The sequence below is a fragment of the Phoxinus phoxinus genome, assembly GCF_949152265.1.
Source record: "Phoxinus phoxinus genome assembly, chromosome: 16".
Classification (NCBI taxonomy): domain Eukaryota; kingdom Metazoa; phylum Chordata; class Actinopteri; order Cypriniformes; family Leuciscidae; genus Phoxinus; species Phoxinus phoxinus.
This window is the reverse complement of record NC_136891.1, coordinates 7,714,932-7,733,544: the sequence shown is the minus strand read 5'-3', so window position 1 is coordinate 7,733,544 and position 18,613 is coordinate 7,714,932. Positions and strand designations below refer to the sequence as shown.

The window sequence follows — 18,613 nt, the reverse complement described above, 5'->3', positions numbered from 1 at the left end:
CCTTAAAACAGTTCCTATGTGCCGACCAACACCCGTGTACTGCCCAGCACCCCCTGGCTGGTACGGTGAGTATTGCAGTCACCTATGATTACTGTAACTTAATGTACTTTAACATAAAATACCTTTATACATAATGTATGCATCCTTTAATACCCTGAAAATTCTCTTTATCCTTTATCTTACAGTGCATCATATAGTTACAAGTAGCCCATTACCACCATCGGCTTTTCCAGGTACTCAAAACTGTTAATTCCTTTCAAATACATTAATCAAGATAGTTAACATCTGTTTTTACTAACTTAATTATGTGCCTGTCAAAGCTTAAAAATAAGAAACATCTGTCAGTTTCAATATGTTTGATAGTTCAGTATGCTTAGACATCGCTGCATTACAAGCTTTTTTATAACATGACATTTTTCACTGTATTTTTCAGAATCAGAAGTTCCTATTTTAACGACTCATCAAGCTCCTACTGTACTGAAAGGTGTCGATCTCATAATATTTCTGAATTTTAATTCTACATTTGCCATTTGTCAATTTTTTTTAAATCTGACTTAATGTTTCCTTTGCTTTAGAACCGGAAGCTACTAAGGCAAAACCAAAAAAAGACACTCAAAAGAAAGGTATAGTAATTTTTCTTGATTTAGTGCCTGTGGTAAAGATGTAGTATTTTTTTCCAGTTACATTGACAAGACCTGAAGCAAGTAATAACCTCTGACCTCCAATTTCAGAACCAGCTGCACCAAAAGAAAAAGCCAAAGCAACTCCTGCGAAGAAGGGTGAGAACTAGTTTGAAATGAATGCAGTATCTTAGTTAAAATACCATTAATAATTTTGGAGAAGATACTTAATGTTTGTAATTATTATAACATCTATCTATCTATATCTATCCATCCATCAAAATCTGTGCATTTAGATTTGTTTTTGTACATGTGTTCAAGAGCCCACAGTTACTAAAGACAACGTAAAACCTTCAGTGGCAAAGAAAAGTAAGGACAATAGAAAAATGATGGCTAAACTTCCAGTTTAGATCTATTTACTAAATAAATACATTTTTATGACTTAGGGCCAACAGTTGTGACGGAGAAGCCTAAAAGGACAGGTAATTATGGTTCAGGAACTGACTTACAGTAGCAGTAGTTCTATATTAATGAGCAATAACTTATAATTTCCTCTTTTACAGAGCGAGTGATCACAAAAGAAAAGGCAAAACCTACCTCTACTAAGAAAGGTAGATTTTATTGTATTTCAACTTTATTGTATATAATGTAAAATTACATTTATATGATCATACATGTAAATGCAGTTCATTAAAAAAATCCTGCATTTACCTGTGCAATACAGAAGCTTCATTAAATGGAGTATAAATTTTGTCAGGCTATCTTGAAAACAATGACCACCAATCTGGTTGGCATACAGGAATCATGAATCCTAAATGTTTATTCATCCTGTTCTTATAGAGCCAGCAGTAACAAAGAAGGCAAAAGTAACAACAACCAAAGGTAACATCACATACTAACACATCTGATTATACATACAGTAACCTATATTCATATTAATAGCTTAAACGTGGAATTTGTCATACTCAAAAGCTTTCATAATGTTATGAAAGAAGGAATAAGTCTTAATCCTTGTGTTATTATCTTGTATTAGCTCCTTTAATACTCACATAAAGAGGTTTAACTGTGTCAAAAACGTGGTGTTTATAAATTGGTAACAGTTATAAATATTTCAGACTGGATGATATTTGTCTCGCTTCTATAGGCAGGTGTCTGTTAGCTCCCCCGTGGCAATGTCATAAAATGGTCTGCTCAGCTTTTTTTTTAAAGTGTTGGACATGAAGACAGAACCTCAGAGTTTTGCTGAGAGTGAATAGTTGAATTCTGCATTACTCCTCTACTTTTGGATTTCAATTGCTCTCCAACTCTACTACTAGATTTGGGCACATGGAAAGAGATTTGTTGTGGCATTTCCACATGCCATTTCGTTTTATCTGATACCACAAAATTCCTGCAGTCAAAAAAAAAAAAGTATTTTTGATTCGTTTTCCAGTACAAATATCTTAAAACAAGAAGAAGAAAAAAAATAAAATACCAATTGGGTATGAAAATGTAATATTGTTTTGCCTATGAATTAAGTTTATTTTCTGTCTCCATTTGCATATATTTCTCTCTCTCTCTCTTTTTTTTTTTTTTTTTTTTTACTTGCTTAATTTTCATAGATTTTTAAGAAAACAGGACTTAGTGGGCCATATTTTAACGATCTAAAACGCAAGTATCAAACGCGAAACACAAGTAACTTGGGTGGATCTCTTTTGCTACTGTATTATACCGGCGGGATAAATGACTCTTGCGCCCGACGCAATTCTAAAATGGGTTGGTCTGAAGTAGCTTCATTATTCATGTGGTTTGGGGGTAACGTGAAATAAACCAATCAGAGCGTCATCTCACATTCCCTTTAAGAGCAGGTGCGCTTGTTCAATGGTGGATTGCTATTATAACGGCGGATTTGCCAGCGCACGCCAGGAGTGGTTCACAGCCAAGAAGACCGACGTTCTCGTCTGGGCCGTAAAAGACAGAGAAGTGACATTGGGGATGGGAGAAACCCACCCAAATTAGCTTCGGTTAAACAGGCGTATAATAATTTGGGTAAATGTGTAAGCTAGATTTATTTTTTCACATCTTCATGGACACAACAATGCTTTAAATCGTGTGTTACTATTTTTCCTTGTAATAATGTATGATTTGCAAAAATGAAAACTGCTGCATCAGTGTAGATGAGAGAATCAAAGTGTATGCGCATTGTGCACGTGCTACATTATGGCCAAGCATGCGCCCTTAAAATAGCATCTGAATAACGCGTAACGTGCCACTGACTTTAGACTAGGTTTTTCCTGGTCAGTGGCGGAATGGTTTTCTGGAACTGCAAAATAGCACCAGGGAACATTTGCGCCGAAACACGCCTCCTCTTTTCGCTGAACCACTACCTCTTGAAACCAAGCCCTCTGCAGCAGCTCATTTGCATTTAAAGGGCCAGGCACAAAACGGTGCGTTTTTTGCAAACCCTCAAAAAGTGACAACTTTAACATGCTTTATCAAAATATCTGTGGGGTATTTTGTGCTAAAACTTCACACACACACACTGGGGACATCAGAGATTTATTTTACATCTTGTGAAAATGGCATTTTCTATTCTTAAAGTGGTGTCAAAATGCCATTTTCACAAGATGTATTCTTTTACATCTTGTGAAAATGGCATTTTGACACCACTTTAAGAATAGTTAGATATTTGTACTGGAAAATAAAAGAAAATAAGTGTTTGCAGTGTAGGATGTGACGTATATGGATATTGATAAATACTACTTTTATTTCATAATACATACTATAAATCTATACTTTTTTGTGTCTCTACATGGGAAGAAGAGAAAGCCGTTAAGCAAGTGAAGCCCACTGCAGAGGGTAAGTTATTTTATTGTAAAGTAATAGGTGATGCTTGCTTAACTTTTTAAGAAAAGTTTTACTTAAGCTCATATTTAACCCTCTAATACTGCATATTACACTATTAAACTCATTCAACATTGTTAGTGCTGCTTACATTTATTGACTTGTTGAAAAGATCAGCCTTATGATTTTTGCATGAATGTTAAAATGAGTGAAAAAATCATTCTTGAAGGAGGGACACGCACATTATCATTGAAATTGTCTTAGTAACCATGTGGGAGAATAAGCAATTGCCTTGTGCTTAAAAACACTCAAAACTCAAAAGCAGCAAGACACTGCATTTTATTCAGAAAATGTAAACATGTAATTAAAAATATATTGTTGGGATATTTAGAATACCCTACCTGTTTTTCTTTTTTAATAAAATGTGTTTATTAAAAACTTAATTATTTATAATCAAACTAGTAATACTAAGCATTGCTGTCTTGCTCTGAATGTGTTGAAGACAAGTTTGTTTGAGTGGATATTTCAATCAATAATCCTGTAAAGAACATCTACATTTAGTGAATGATTTTGTTCATCCTGAGAGATAGGTCACTACATTTTAGATTGCTAATGGGCTCTTTAGAATTATTACGTGCAAAGCTTATCGACTTCTTGACAGGAAACCAGTATACAATGTTTATGTGCTTTTAACTTCTTTAGTACATTGATGTTGTGCAAGGACTAATACATGAAATACTGCAAGAGCTGGCAAATCGTGTTTACTGTAATCGACAAGAGCCCTGACTGAAAGTAAAAGTGATAAAATACTTTAAAATAGCTTTTACTGCAAAAACAAAACAAAATCAACCCATTTAAATAAAGGTTTAAATGGTGCCAAAATGACAACTTTCAATGATAAGTGTGCATAACATTGCAAGTATTGTATAGCATCAATGTAATTTGTTTGATTATGTTTGATCATTAGTCAAGAAGAAGGCCACATCAACACCAAAAGCCAAACAAGCCATTAAAGAAGTTGTTGTGGGTAAGTTTTAATGACTATTTTTAACATTGCATCATAAAAAAAGCCCAAAAAGATGTCTCTGTATTTTTTAATAAGCCCAAAAAATATTTCCAAGGCTAATAAACCTAAAACTGGATCCATAGAAGGTTTAGAGTTCTATTCTTGTCTGCTATCAGGATGAAAAAGGCATGCATGACAAAATATTGAGGAATTGTTTTTATATCAATTTCCCAATGGATGCGCAGCGTTGTGAACATCAGTACATGTTTTATTTGCTTTTGTAAAAGCACAGAGAACTTACTGCATAGATGATTGTAAGATGGATCAAGAAAACAAAAAACTTAGACTCCAGTTGGCATAAGAAAATTGGATATGTCAAGTAATATAATATAATTTTTCTATTTTTATGACAGGAAGTGTACCTTTCACGTTCTGCTCCATGACTACATAATCACTTAACTGAGCACGTTTTCCTGACACATTAAGAATAGAAATAACTGATTAAGACTTATGCACACTTGAAGTGCAATTATGAAGGTGTTACATTGTAAATGTGTACATGAAAAAACACATGATATTGAAAGAAATTAGATAATGTAATGAGCATTATTCTTCTTCACCTCCAGAAAAACCTGTTCCAGCCGAGAAGAAAACATCTGAAGAAACCCAAGGTATGAAGGCTCTGTTTCAAAAACTATTATGCTGACTATGTACATTTAAAAGGGACAAGTCAACCAGAAATTTTAATTCTGTCATTATTTATACACCCTCGTGTCATGTCATCTGAGTTTAACTCAAGAATTGGAAACTGGATCAGCCATGTAATTTGTAAGATCTGACTTAAAATAACGATTTCTATGAGATTTTTATTATATTCTATTATGTTATTCCTTAATTCAACAACATAAGGGTGAGTAAATATTTACAGAAAACGAGAGTTCATTTTACACAAACTATCCCAGCAGTGAAATAGAGAAAGCAATTCCATAATCCATTATGAGAAGCCCAGTGGAAATGTGGATTATAAATGTATTTAATTCAGTACTGAGAAGTGCTAAAAATATTTGATACAATATTTTTGTGTTATATATTTGTGTCCTTTTAACCCTTAAATGCCTGAATGTTTCGTCAATCATTATTACGTATTCGGGTCTTTAGCGACCCGGATCTATATCTAACACGGATGGATCTCTACCTGTCGCGATAATACACAAGTCTCCTGATATTAGAGTAACAATTACAGAAGAATAAAATAAAGCATACCTTTTGTTAAGTTTTATACCATCATCGCCGTCCTCATCAGAGCTCATTTCCCAGTACATTCAGCATCTGGCTCATCTTTGCGATGCGATCTCAAACATATTCTCGAAATTATAATGTTCAACATTTTCAAAATCAATATTGAATATAACGCTGACAGCTTCTTCACCAAATCCACCATCAAGTGACAGTGATGCTAATATTTAATTGTGTTCAGTACTTGCTAGTATGCAGTAAAACGCTGAGTTTTGCTGATGATACTTCCTATTCTTTTGTTTTCTGAATGCGGTAACTATGAGTGAAACGTCACTTCATCATTGTGTATCAGACATTGCACTTATCAAATATTCAATTGTTGTGCAGAAAAAAATACTTACACTGTTACACACCTCGGGTCGTTAGCGACCCTATACGATTTGTACAAAATATTAATGGGAAAACAGGCATTCTTTTATAATTTTTTTCTTGTTACATTGTTTATAATAAATTAATTGAGGAATACTAAGAAGGTTAATGTCTAATTTAAAAAAAACTAATGAGGAGGAGGGTAGTGAATGACGTCCTGGGTCACTTAAGACCCGAAGTATGCGTTTAAGGGTTAAAAGTATTGCATTGTTAGCTTAGCAATGTGTTAACGGAAAACATTGTTGTGAGGGGTTTGTAAGTCAGTTCCATGTGGAGTGTTTTTTATGCGGTGTGGAGTTCAAAATCAGTCACTTAAGGCAGTGAGACATCTCTCTATTTTTTTGGAACAGAGCCCATGCGTTGCCATCATTTTCAGGTTAATCTTTGCTAACCATAATTCTGTCCTCAAATTTCTGTCTTCAGACAAACCAGCTGAGGCACCAGCACCAGCAAGTAAGTTCCGATGTTTTCTGGCGTCCATGAGGTGTGGAGAAGTATTGCGTGACGCTTGAGATTAAATTTAGCCTGTGTGCTTCGTATAGTGCTGTACCTAATCATTCCAGATGTCAAAAGCAATAATCAAATGCATGCATTTGTGTAAGCAGTTTGAAACATCTGCAGACCACATTTAGAAATGCATTGTTCAGCATCCATAGTGATCATGCGTACCTGCATATTGTAGAACTTGGGAGAACTTCAAAAACTTCCAGGCGACATTGAGGTACAATTCCTTATTCACCGGATGTATTAACATCACAGTTTCAAAAACTGAGCCACAGTACACATTGTTACTATTCTAGGTTATCCCACTTAAACCGAAGGGATTAAACTATTTTTAAACAGCATCAGTGAAATTACAAATCACATTTAGCTATTAATACACTAATGCTGCTGGCTGGTTGGCCCTGTGTGAACTCCTAATGTCACTCTTTCACTGTAACTCCTGCCTAACACAAATCGCTTGACTTGCTCGTAGAGACTCAAGGTCAGATTTAATAACCGTTGTGCCACATTATTTCAGTGAAAACCCTGGGTCTTATTCACAAACCACTTGCCGTCCAATTTAACAAGGCACTATTCACTGCAAATTTTTTTCATTTAATCAGTATATTTTTCTTATTTTTCTGTAAAAATAGTTAGTTAATAGCATCCTTAAAGGAATAGTTCACTTAACATTTAAAATTCTGTCATCATTTCTTCGCACTCAAGTTGTTTCAAACCTGTTTGAATTTCGTTCTTCTGCTGAACACAAAGGAAGATATTTTGAAGAATTTTAACAGTAACCAAACAGTGCATGTACCGCATTGAAGGGAAATAATTACTATAGAAGTCAATGGGGTCCATCGAAATTCTTCAAAATATCTTCCTTTGTGTTCAGCAGAAGAAAGAAATTCATACAGGTTTGAAACAACTTTAGGGTGAGGAAATGATGACGGATTTTATTGAATTTTTCTATTACCGATTCTTTATTTATTTAATGCAACATGAAGTGGCAAATAAAGTCAAGTCACCTTTATTTAGTGCTTTATACAATGCAAGCAGTGATAAATCGAGAAATAACAATTAGTGATGCAAACCGAATTCAATTCAGCTGTAAAACAACTCTAAAATAGACAATAGTGTCATTTTTCAGCTGAGGTCAATTTAGTGTTGATTTAGTTTGTTTTTGAAACACATTTTGAAAAATAGAGAATCAGCTATAATGCAGCCCTGTTGTCAATTTAGTTCAAGTTTTGTTCTCATCCAATCAAACCAATAATATTACTGAATTTGAATCCCCACGGTTTGTGAATACCCACTGTGTTATTTCAGCACCACTTACTTGCAACTCTTCAGATGGACATTTCTTACTGTTATAGTTCACCAAGGAATTCTCTTTAATGTAAAAATGTGTTTCTCCTTGGGAAATCTCAGGATTTTTGAGGATATATAATCCCACCAAGGTCTCAAGTGACTTTTTTTTTATTCGCAAGCCTGGTTTTCATCCATTTAAAGTCACTTTTGAAGGTCGCCATTACTTTCGAATTCAAGTCTTCAACTCTGCCTCAGTGGGTGTTCGCAGATATCGTGGTCTACCGCTTGTAAAAAGTATTCCTCTGAGAACAAAGCTTTGTCATGTCACCTTATAACAACCCTGAAAACTAAATGCCACATTAACAGATATTCTATCCTTAACTGAAAGTATTTGCCATGTCATTTAAAGATTTGCTAAAGCAGCACTTCATGTTATATGTTGAAATGAGTACATTTTTCTTCAATTTCTCTCTAACAACTAATTAGAAGAGCTGAAAGTGGAGGAAAATGTCACGGAGGACAAAAAGCCAGGTAAATTAATCTAATTCCACACCATACATTGCATCATAGTAGTTTTTCCAGCAAAATCTCCCACAGAGTTTTAGAAACAGTACAATAATATGTTACATTGCAGTATGGAATTTAACATAGCATGTAACCTTTTGCCGGACAAACATCAAGCACAACTTCAACTGAATAGAGATGCTTTATAATAACTGAATACCTTCAGTTATTGCTTTATATTCTGTTTATCAGAGTGGATGTAATGCATTAAACCCAACATGCATTACTGTAATTGAATTACTTATCCGTTAAAAAAGTCAAGTAGGGAATACTCTAAATTGTTCAGTAATGTAATTACCATTACTTCTGATGTAATTGCATTGAATACTATAGACTATAGAACAATTCCATACAATAGTGGACTTAGCATCAAAATTTTACGTCTAATGTTATGTATGTTTTTTAATGTAACCTTCTCCGTTTAAATACTTTGATCAGTTACTACAGTAATCTAATTACACTGTTGAAGATGTAACGTTGTACTTGCACATATTTGAACTGTGTGTGTGTGTGTGTGTGTGTGTGTGTGTGTGTGTGTCTGTGTGTGTGTGTGTGTGTGTGTGCACCTGACATCAGAACTGAAAATCACTTGTTCTTTGTGTTACAGGCAAGATACCATACTTCCAGTGTGTTTTAATGAGCACGAAATCCAGCCAATATCCACTGCGGCCCATGTCCCCTGCTATGAGTCCGGCTATTAACCCCAGCATGATGAGAGCCATGATGGAGCAGAGGGCCGCTTTACTGCAGCAGAAAGCTCGTGCAGCTGGACAGTAACAGTCCGGATCTGGCAGGTGCAAACTGCTTATGAACCGCTGTAAAATCACAGTGCTGCTGAGCTCTCAAGAGCTATTCACTTAAACCATCGCAGAGACTAAACAACAAATGGAGGTCACTGGTTTTCCAATGGACTCTCTCCATTCCTCAATAAGTGGCTTTTGAATCTAATCACAGTTTCACAATTTTGACAAAAATGAATATGCAACTACTTCAAAGAAATATAAATAAATTATAATGTACGTTTTAAAATATATTTAATGTATGCGCCTGTCAAAGAAATGTTACTGGGTAGATACATTTATTTATTTATTTATTTATTTGAGATCTTAAAACATCTGTTTACATTTTGTTGCAAGATTCTGCTGGAGTTTTTTTTTCACATTGTACATAAGACTACTCAGCAGCTAAACAAATTTAGAAGTGGTTAAATAATTGACGTGTGCCTCTAAATATTCAGATATTTATTTTTTTATGTCAGAGTATATGATCTCATTACGGAAAGGAATACTGCAGCACACATTCACTTAGGGCCTTATCTTTTGGCGCAGGCCATTTCCTTTGGCTCACTGGTAATAAGATTATGCGTAGTATGTCTGGGTTCTACCAGGGTCTGGGATCTTTCTGCATTTGTATGCATGGCCATTAGAAAAAAAGAAGGACACCATTTGGACCGAATCCGATTTCTATCTTAACCAATGAAAAGAGCTTACATCCTTATAGAATTGAAAGAGACATTAAGAAATTAAGGCACAGAAAAGCCTCTAAATAATGAAAGGCTTTCATTTTACTTGACTGAAACTTTTAGTATCTCTTTAGTTAATTGAAACCCCCTATTGGGGTTATTAGTTTTATGGTAGTAAATTCAATAGTGTATGAATATGTATAATAAAACTTTTTATGGAAAAACCCAAAGCAATTGTGCTATAGTTGTGTAAAGTATACCGAAAATCCAGTGTTTTACAGTATTTGTCCACCCTGCAAACGTTTTCTCTTATTTTCCCACATTGATCAGTGGTCTTTAATGTTTTTCAAACTGAGTGACCCTTTTGTTGATACACAATGTATAAAATCAATTGTATTTTAAGCTTGGCCTAAAATATCATGCCATTTACATTCTTTGTTTTGTTGCTACATGGATGAGCCATTAAGTAATTATTATTAATAATATAATATTAGTAATAATTATTGGTGGTAACACTTTACAATAAGGTTTCATTTGTTAAAATTATTAGTTAACACAAACTAACAATGAACAATACTTCTACAGCATTTATAAATCTTAATGTTAATTTCTAGAATTACTAATACTTTTTAAAGTGGAGGAAAATGTTTACATTTATTTAATTCACTGTGAACTAAAATTAACATGAATATTTTGTATTAACTAACAATTAACAAAAGGTTAATACATGCTGTAAGAATATATTGCTTGCTCATGTTAGTTAATACAATTATGTTAACCCCTTAAATTGGCCATTACATATTTAAAACAGTAATATCCTATACTAAACCTAAACTATTCTTGACAAACGATATATCATTTGAAAGCTTACAATCTCTAGTTTACATATTTGGTGACAGATTTTACAGAGTACAGAGGAGAGGAGCCGTATTACAGAGGAGCTGTAATTTATCAATTTGCAACAAGAATATTTTCATACTCCTAAGGTGTGTTCAGACCTTTATTTTTTATTTTTTTCATGCCAAGTGTTCAAAAGATAGCATCCATTCAATTATTTTAGAAAAAAAGGTCTGAAAATGTTTTGAATATATATATATACATATAAAAAATAGATTCACCATTTGTGATGTGGTAGCGAGCTATAATGCACATACGTGTTCTTTTTGTGTTTCTTGGAGGTTGAATTTATTTCAAAATCTGCCAAACTTTTAATACTACTTCTGAATAGGATGTCTACTTCATAAATTGTATGAAAATTGTAAAAAATAATGGTTCAGATCACTCAAACAACGTTATAGCGCCCTTATATATGGGCAGTAATGTCAACTAGTGAAAAAGTTTGGTACTGCGCCCAAACTAAATCTTACTGAAAGCTTATTTTTTGAGATATCAACCTAAAATTTGAAACACAAATTGTCTTACATCTTACATCTATATCCCAAAGCATTCTTGAATTGCAACCATTTAAGTTCGGAATGTGCATTTTCATGCCGATTAAAAAAAGGGGGGGTGCCGCTTAAGGGGTTAACATATGATACCTTATTGTGAAGTGTTACTGAATTATTTTTAATCATGATTGGGATTATTGTATGTTATTTTAATATTTTTAATCTGGGTTGGACAATTAAATATTTAGCTTAGTTTTGCTTACCAGAAAAAAATGACTTTCTAACTTAGTGTTTTTGTGTTGTTTTTTCCAGTACAAATAGGACGTTGTTAAATCAACTTGTATTTACATAAGAAGCTAAATGACTTGATATTAAGTCTTGTTTTCTAAAAAAAAAAAAAAAGAAGAATGGCAAATAAAGTGAATTCATGCTTAAACCAAGAAACAAAAAATCTGCCAATGGGGTCAGAAAAATAATCTTGTTTTCACTTTGAATTAAGTTTTTTTTTTTGACCAAATTTTCTTTTTTAAACAAACTCACTTCATTATGATCAACTGTTCAGAAAATAAAATATCTTGAGTCCTTTTGTTTCTCAAATAAATATATATTTTGAGTTAAGAATGTTTTGATTTTTGTGCTGAAAAACAAGACAAAAACAGGTTTTTTTTGCAGAGTATACACGCCTGTTGAAGACCCCTTCCCTAGGTAGTCATCAAACAGTGTGTGGATTAACTGTAAAGTACAATAATATGTTATTTGACTTTACTTTGACCAACAGTGATTTTCAAGATGTTGATCTGAAGTCACTGTCCATTCTCAGAGGCATCTTGTTCTTGTAACATTTCGCTCCGAGCGGGATTCAAACCAACGTTTCCGGCATGGGGGGGCGGGCGCGCTAACAAGGACACTAAAGACCGCAGCCTCTAGTGCGCCTCTTGAGGCCAGGGGAGTGAGGTTTAGTCTGCCTCCGTTAAAAAACACACCTCCCTAAACCTCACTTCCCTATTAGTCACGGCACCAACGTAACCCTTACGGTTCAACTCGCACCGCTCCAAGCTGGATTTGAAGTGGCGTCTCTGGCATGGGAGGTGGGCGCACTAACAAGGACACTAAAGCCCATAGCCTTTTGAGGCCAGGGGAGTGAGGTTTACTCGCCCATATCTTACTAGCCTGCCTCCATTACACTCACCACCCTAAACCTCACTTCCATCTGGGTCACGGCACCAACGTAACCCCTCCAGTTCTACTCGCATCGCTCAGAACAGGATTCGAACCGGCGAGTGCAATAACAAGGATGCTAAAGACCGTAGCTTCTAGTGTCAGTCGCTACACTCTAAACAAGGCTGGGTTGTTTCAACCCATGTTTGGGTCAAATAGGGACAAACCCAACCATTGGGTTTAAAATTTTAATTAAAAACATTTAAACCAACTGTTGGGTTTGTGGACCACAAAAGGAGTGTATTTCTCTCCTTGAGCCCAGGGGAGTGAGGTTTAGTCACACAGCTCTTACTAGCTGGAGCTCTGTTACACGGGTTTGACAAGTTCAACCAGAAATAGTTTGTCTTATTCAAGAACACACTGGCGTGTGACGTTTATTTTCAGTAATTTAATGATCAGCACGACCTAAAATACTGTATGTCCTTGAATGTCTTCTCATAATCAACAGCAGTGGAAAAAATCAAAATGACAAGAACAAGAGTGAACAGCTGGCTGATTTTTGAGTGCCGCTGTGCATATGGGCTGCATATGGTCATAGAAAGACTGCATAATGTTAGTACTGTATGTAGTGATCGCAGCTGAAGGCTGTTTCTCTTTAATCAGGACATAGTACGACAGTTAGCTGTAACTCACCGACTTTGAACATAGAAGTAGGGCGCAGAAGTAATCTCACTTTGAAGTTACAGCATGCAGCTTCCTGCAGAGAGGACGTCAACTGTTGATATTCCAAATATATATATATATATATATATATATATATATATATATATATATATTATATATAGACAATGCAAATATTGATGACCCTGAAAAATATGTATAAAATGGGACACCATTTTTTGTCTGACATTGAGAAAAATCACTGTCTAAGCTTAAATGAGAGACAGTTTACAGTGAAGCTGTAATGTTTACGAGGTGGAACCTCAATTGTTTATTCTCAGAAGGCTTTGAGCTCCATAGATGTATAAAATCCAAGTGTGGGGCTAAACATTTTATTTTTAAGAGGTGACAGAAGTTGTTTTTAAAGTTTTTGAATGTGTTTGGTATTTGCATGACTCCTGAGACCCTAGCCCTAGCGGCATGTCAGTTTCTGATGTGTTAAATTAGCTTGTTACACTGAATTTCAATGGAGGCTGCTAAATTATCTTTCTTTCACAAGACTTGCGCTGGTGACATTAGGTTGGGCACCTGGAACTTGTCAGCCTTATAAGCGAAATGTTTTTTAGCTTATAAAAGGATTGATCACTTTTTTTCACAAAGTAGTAGGATTTTGTGGTTTGATTTGTTTGTTTTACTATGGCATGTCAGATTGCTCCATCATTTGTCATCACGTCGCAGAAACCTAATTCAGTTCTAAATATGTCAAACTGTCATGTTCTTATGAATGTTGAATAAGATCTGTCAATAGAACCAAAGGAAATTTTGAATAAATCAATGTTTTTTTCATTCACATTATTGCTGAATTCTATTTCGGAGTGGGCAATATTCCTGTATTAAAGCAATTTCTTTGTGCAAACTTGTCTGTGACAGAATGTCTTTTTTCTTGTAGCTATTTATTTTAAAAAAAAAATTGGAAAATGAATGTGTCAAGCCAAATGTGTGAAAGCAATTATAAATAAAAGCGGCCTGTATAATTCCGTCTATCAAGGTTTTGTTATGTAACGCCCCAAGACTTTTTGTTCACAGTTCAGAGACCTTGGCCTTCTAAACTTTGATACAAACATTGTGTTCTCTGGTGAAACCACAGCTAGCTATATGAGCTTGACTTTTTGGTCTTAAAAATGTTAAAAGGTCCCTTACCTTGCAAGACAAAAACCAAGGCATCAAATCCACACGAGAAAGCCAAGGGCACACCAGGATATGATGAACAACTTTTTTTAAAACATTAGCAAGCATTAACTTAGCATAGCCACAACATGGGCTGAATTCAGAATAACATACAGGCATGCATACATAGGCTAGTAGGTAGTATGAGTAAAGAGTAGTAGGCATATGCTATTCGTTTCCAAATACCTTTTAAAAAGTACTAGCCTGCATACAGTACATAGACTGCACAGTATTCAGCGATTCTAGTATTCCAAATATAGCATTTCTAAAATGTTTTTATGCTCTTTGCTCGTCTTTGCACAGTATATAAATTTCGCCACTAGAGGTCGCTTATTCAAAACAATAACAAATGCGTAGCTTGATGACTCCGTGAATGAGCATGGAATCATGGGAGTTGTCGTCTTCACCTCCACAGCCGATGGAAAGCAATCTGACGGAACTCAGGCAGAATCATGTTCATTGGGCAAATGTATTACATTTGTATTAACGTTTCTGTAGTAGGCCTATAAAGCAGGGCAAAAAGCCTGGGACATTTTCAATCAAGAGAACAAGAGATTCAAACAATAAGACTAAAATTGTTCTTGTGTTTTTGGGATATTTGAATGCAAAAATATTATATATTGTGCATTTAAGATATATGTTAGGTCATCTTTTCAGCTTCACACAACTGTAAATAAACATCTTGGAGATTCACAGAAAGACTCTTCATACCAGCAATTCTGAGCTGCTTCTAATATTACAACACTGTTGTCACCCTTGGTAGGCCTAAATCCATTCATATGTTTAATTGAATCTAATCTGCTCAGGAGAAGCTGGTGAATAAATTGTTCGTTTTTCCGCTGTAATTCCCTTGTATGCCCTCTTCGAGCCCACATCTGTTGAGAGCAACATAAAACGAGTCCACTATTTTAAGCTGAATTCTCTGTGGCTGGCTGCCTGGCTATAAAAAACACACGATCTAAGCCAAGGTTCTGGATTCTAGGGCTCAGTCTGGATAAGTAGTGTGGCTCAAGCAGGTCACATTAGCTGATGAGTAAAGATATCTGGGTCAGTCAGAGAACTACATGATTGCAGTGTGCTCCATTCTCAGACCAGCTCTATATAAATAATACAGAGAGAGGGGTGGGACTTCTTTTTTCTGTAGTATATGAAAACCAAAGCATTATTGAGGTACACCCATAATATGAATAAGTATATGTATATTCACGCATCTCCCTTCCAATAATAGGCTATATATAGATATTTATTTAATTTTTTTTTCATTTTCAGCATCACTACTCCAGTCTTCAGTGTCAAATGATCCTTCAGAAATCATTCTAATGTCCTGATTTAGCGCTCTAAAACATTTCTTATTATTAGAAAATAATAATGGTTCCTTCCAAAGCTAATGATAATCTGAATGAATATAATTGGCTTCTGCTTAAATTATTTTAACACACATGAATGAAACATAGCATGTTTAGTTAGTTTGTCATTCATCATGCATGCATGAACATCCATGAATCACAAATACCCTGCTGTTCCATAAAACCAAGTACTCTCCCTCTATCATGAGCAGCAAAGGTTCCTCGAGGCAGGATCTGTGCTTCATCTCCATTTAAAATAAGCCGGTTTAGACGAGGGTAAACTCTCCAATATGGAAACTGCTGTCTTGAGAAGACACAGTGACTGTGAATCTTATATTAGCACTGGCATCCCATGGTCTCGGTAGACAATAAAAGCCCTGGAGATAAATAGGTCTGCACATCCTTACTGAGGAGCGAGCGACTCCTTGCTGGAAGTAAGGCGATGCATGCAGACAGTGACAGTAAGCACCATTACGTTCAGGAGACGTACGACATGGTCTTAAATATGACAAATGCTTTTTAATTAGACTCTCCGCCGCAGTATATTATGCACATGGTCATCGGAGAGCTGATTGCACACTTAAGGTGGCGTGAGGTTGTCTGATGACACCCTCGATAAATAATGCAGGAGGCCAGTGGTTTTGTGCTGCGTTTGTGCAGGAGGGCTCAGGGTGTGTCCACAGCAGACCGAGTCAGCAGATGCTCTGAGTGGGTGGCACACAGTGAGATCAGGACAACAGAAAGATTCTGGCACCAGATTTGTGCACGCTCAGCAAACAAACTGTCCCTTCAGGGTCCGGATCCAAACTTATAGCTGCATGCACGCATAAGCTAAAAAGGCTTTTTGGATTGTAAGAGCATTTCCGAACTGAACTGAAACCATGTTTATGTGCTCTATGTGTGGTTGTGATACCTCAAATCACGTGACTTGTTGTGCTATTACTTTTCTAAGTGACTGAGATTTTCTCCTGGTAAATGATACAACGGACAAACAAATATTTATGTTAAGATAGGCTGCAGTTTGCACCAGATTATAGCCTATACACAGATAATAATAATAATAAAAAAAGAAGAAATTTGTAAGAATTATCTTATGTATGGAAGCTTGTTTCCGTCACAGAATAAAAAAAGAGAATTGAGAGTTTACATCTCGCAATTCTGACTTTTTATCTCAGAACTTGTTATAAAGTCAGAATTGCGTGATATAAAGTCGCAATTGTGTGTTATAAAGTCAGAATTCTGAGATGTAAACTCACAATTGTGAGATAAAAAGTCGCAATTATCTATTCCGATGTTTTATTCTGTGGCAGAAACAAGCTTCCATACATATGCTCAGCAAAGCTGCATTTATCTGATAAAAAATACAGTAAAACCATCCATCCATCCATCTTCTTCCGCTTATCCAGTGGCCGGGTCGCGGGGGCAGCAGTCTAAGCAGAGATGCCCAGACTTCCCTCTCCCTAGCCACTTCCTCTAGCTCTTCCGGGGGGACTCCGAGGCGTTCCCAGGCCTTCCCGGGAAGGCGTCCAGGAGGCATCCGGAACAGATGCCCGAGCCACCTCAGCTGACCCCATACACCAAAACCGTATTGTGAAATATCATTACAATTTTAAATATAATAAAATCTAATTCATATATTTTAAAATGTAATATAAGATCCTTCAGAAATCATTCCAACATGCTGATTTGGTGCTCAAGAACATGTCTTATTATTATCAATGATATATCTTTGATAGGCCTGACGTTAAATGACCTGTTAAAAACGAAGTACAATGAACAGAAAAAAAGCAATCTGAGTTCAAAGACAGAAAGCAATACGGTTTAAACTATGTATATCAATATTTATTGGCTGCTTTTTTCTTTCTTTCGCAGTTTAGTTTCAGTTACATAATTTATCTCAGCATTTTGAAAGGACATATACACATATTTACTTCCATTCAACATGTTCCTTTAAACCTCATGTAGTGTTCTGCATGATAATACTTCTATACTGTATGGGCTTCTCAGCACTAACACCCTATTATACAATCAAAGTGAGATGGAAAAGATAAGCCAACAATCAAAGAAATACCGAATGCATTGTTCCTGGAGTCTTTAGAAAAGCAGGGAATAATTGTCGTTTTCCTTGACCCAGGGTTGCTTTGGTTGTAATGGCAATATATACGTATCGATAGAAAGCAAGGCTACAAAAATGGAGACAATTTGATCAACATTCCGATTGCCTAAAATACAAACAAGGCTGTTCATAATGCAGCATGACCAAAAAAACATATACAGGAATACAAATAAATTCAAGGTGTATTAAAATACTGATCATGGCATTAACACAGCTCTACTAAATATACAGTATATACTGAAACAATTTACACCATCGTTTGATTCATTTCTGCTCACTATATCTGAACATCCTCCCATTATTCAGGAAGTGTAACAATGACTCCTAATGGCATTCTCTGAACCCAAAGTAGTAGGACATCACTCTCTGGGAAATACATTCAGATTCAAAATAGCCAATTTTCAACTTTTTGTCTTCCCTGTTCCTGTTCAGGGTGAAACAGCAATGTGTTTAGAAAGAGTTTTTGCTCCTCGAGATGTTAGAAACCCAGTATAGTCATGACAGTGGGCAGACTTTAGTTTTAGCAAATACAAACTAGAGATCGTCTTCTTTAACACAAGTTGTCAGCAAAATATAAAAAGTCATAATCTGGACTGTTAACCTGCTTGTTGTGAAGAGGAAAAGTCTAGTATAAATGTAAGTGGAACAGATTTAGTATCCGAAGCTACAGATGAAAACAGATTATTTTGTTTGTATAAACACCAAAACATACATAATTAATGTATTAACGGGATTTAAAATATAACTAGTATAAACAATTTTAGAGATGTTTATGAATAATGAA

The 18,613-nt window shown here is 35.4% G+C and overlaps 1 protein-coding gene across 11 annotated transcripts in view; it reads left to right on the top strand.

Annotated features, from left to right (window-relative positions):
* trdn (triadin) overlaps window positions 1-10,161 on the top strand; it is a 43,911-nt gene extending 33,750 nt beyond the window's left edge. For 8 of the 11 annotated variants that reach the window (XM_079583482.1, XM_079583480.1, XM_079583479.1 and 5 more), the window contains 15 exons: window positions 12-65; window positions 186-233; window positions 434-484; window positions 576-623; window positions 732-779; window positions 942-989; window positions 1,067-1,102; window positions 1,184-1,231; window positions 1,461-1,502; window positions 3,420-3,458; window positions 4,411-4,470; window positions 5,076-5,120; window positions 6,538-6,567; window positions 8,395-8,439; window positions 9,080-10,161. In XM_079583482.1, coding sequence (XP_079439608.1) covers window positions 12-65; window positions 186-233; window positions 434-484; window positions 576-623; window positions 732-779; window positions 942-989; window positions 1,067-1,102; window positions 1,184-1,231; window positions 1,461-1,502; window positions 3,420-3,458; window positions 4,411-4,470; window positions 5,076-5,120; window positions 6,538-6,567; window positions 8,395-8,439; window positions 9,080-9,249 — 812 coding nt within the window. In that variant the 3' untranslated portion in view covers window positions 9,250-10,161. The remainder of the gene's footprint in view (window positions 1-11; window positions 66-185; window positions 234-433; window positions 485-575; window positions 624-731; window positions 780-941; window positions 990-1,066; window positions 1,103-1,183; window positions 1,232-1,460; window positions 1,503-3,419; window positions 3,459-4,410; window positions 4,471-5,075; window positions 5,121-6,537; window positions 6,568-8,394; window positions 8,440-9,079) is intronic. The other 3 variants (XM_079583483.1, XM_079583485.1, XM_079583487.1) reach the window with 3 other exon arrangements.
* The last annotated feature ends 8,452 nt before the right edge of the window (window positions 10,162-18,613 follow it).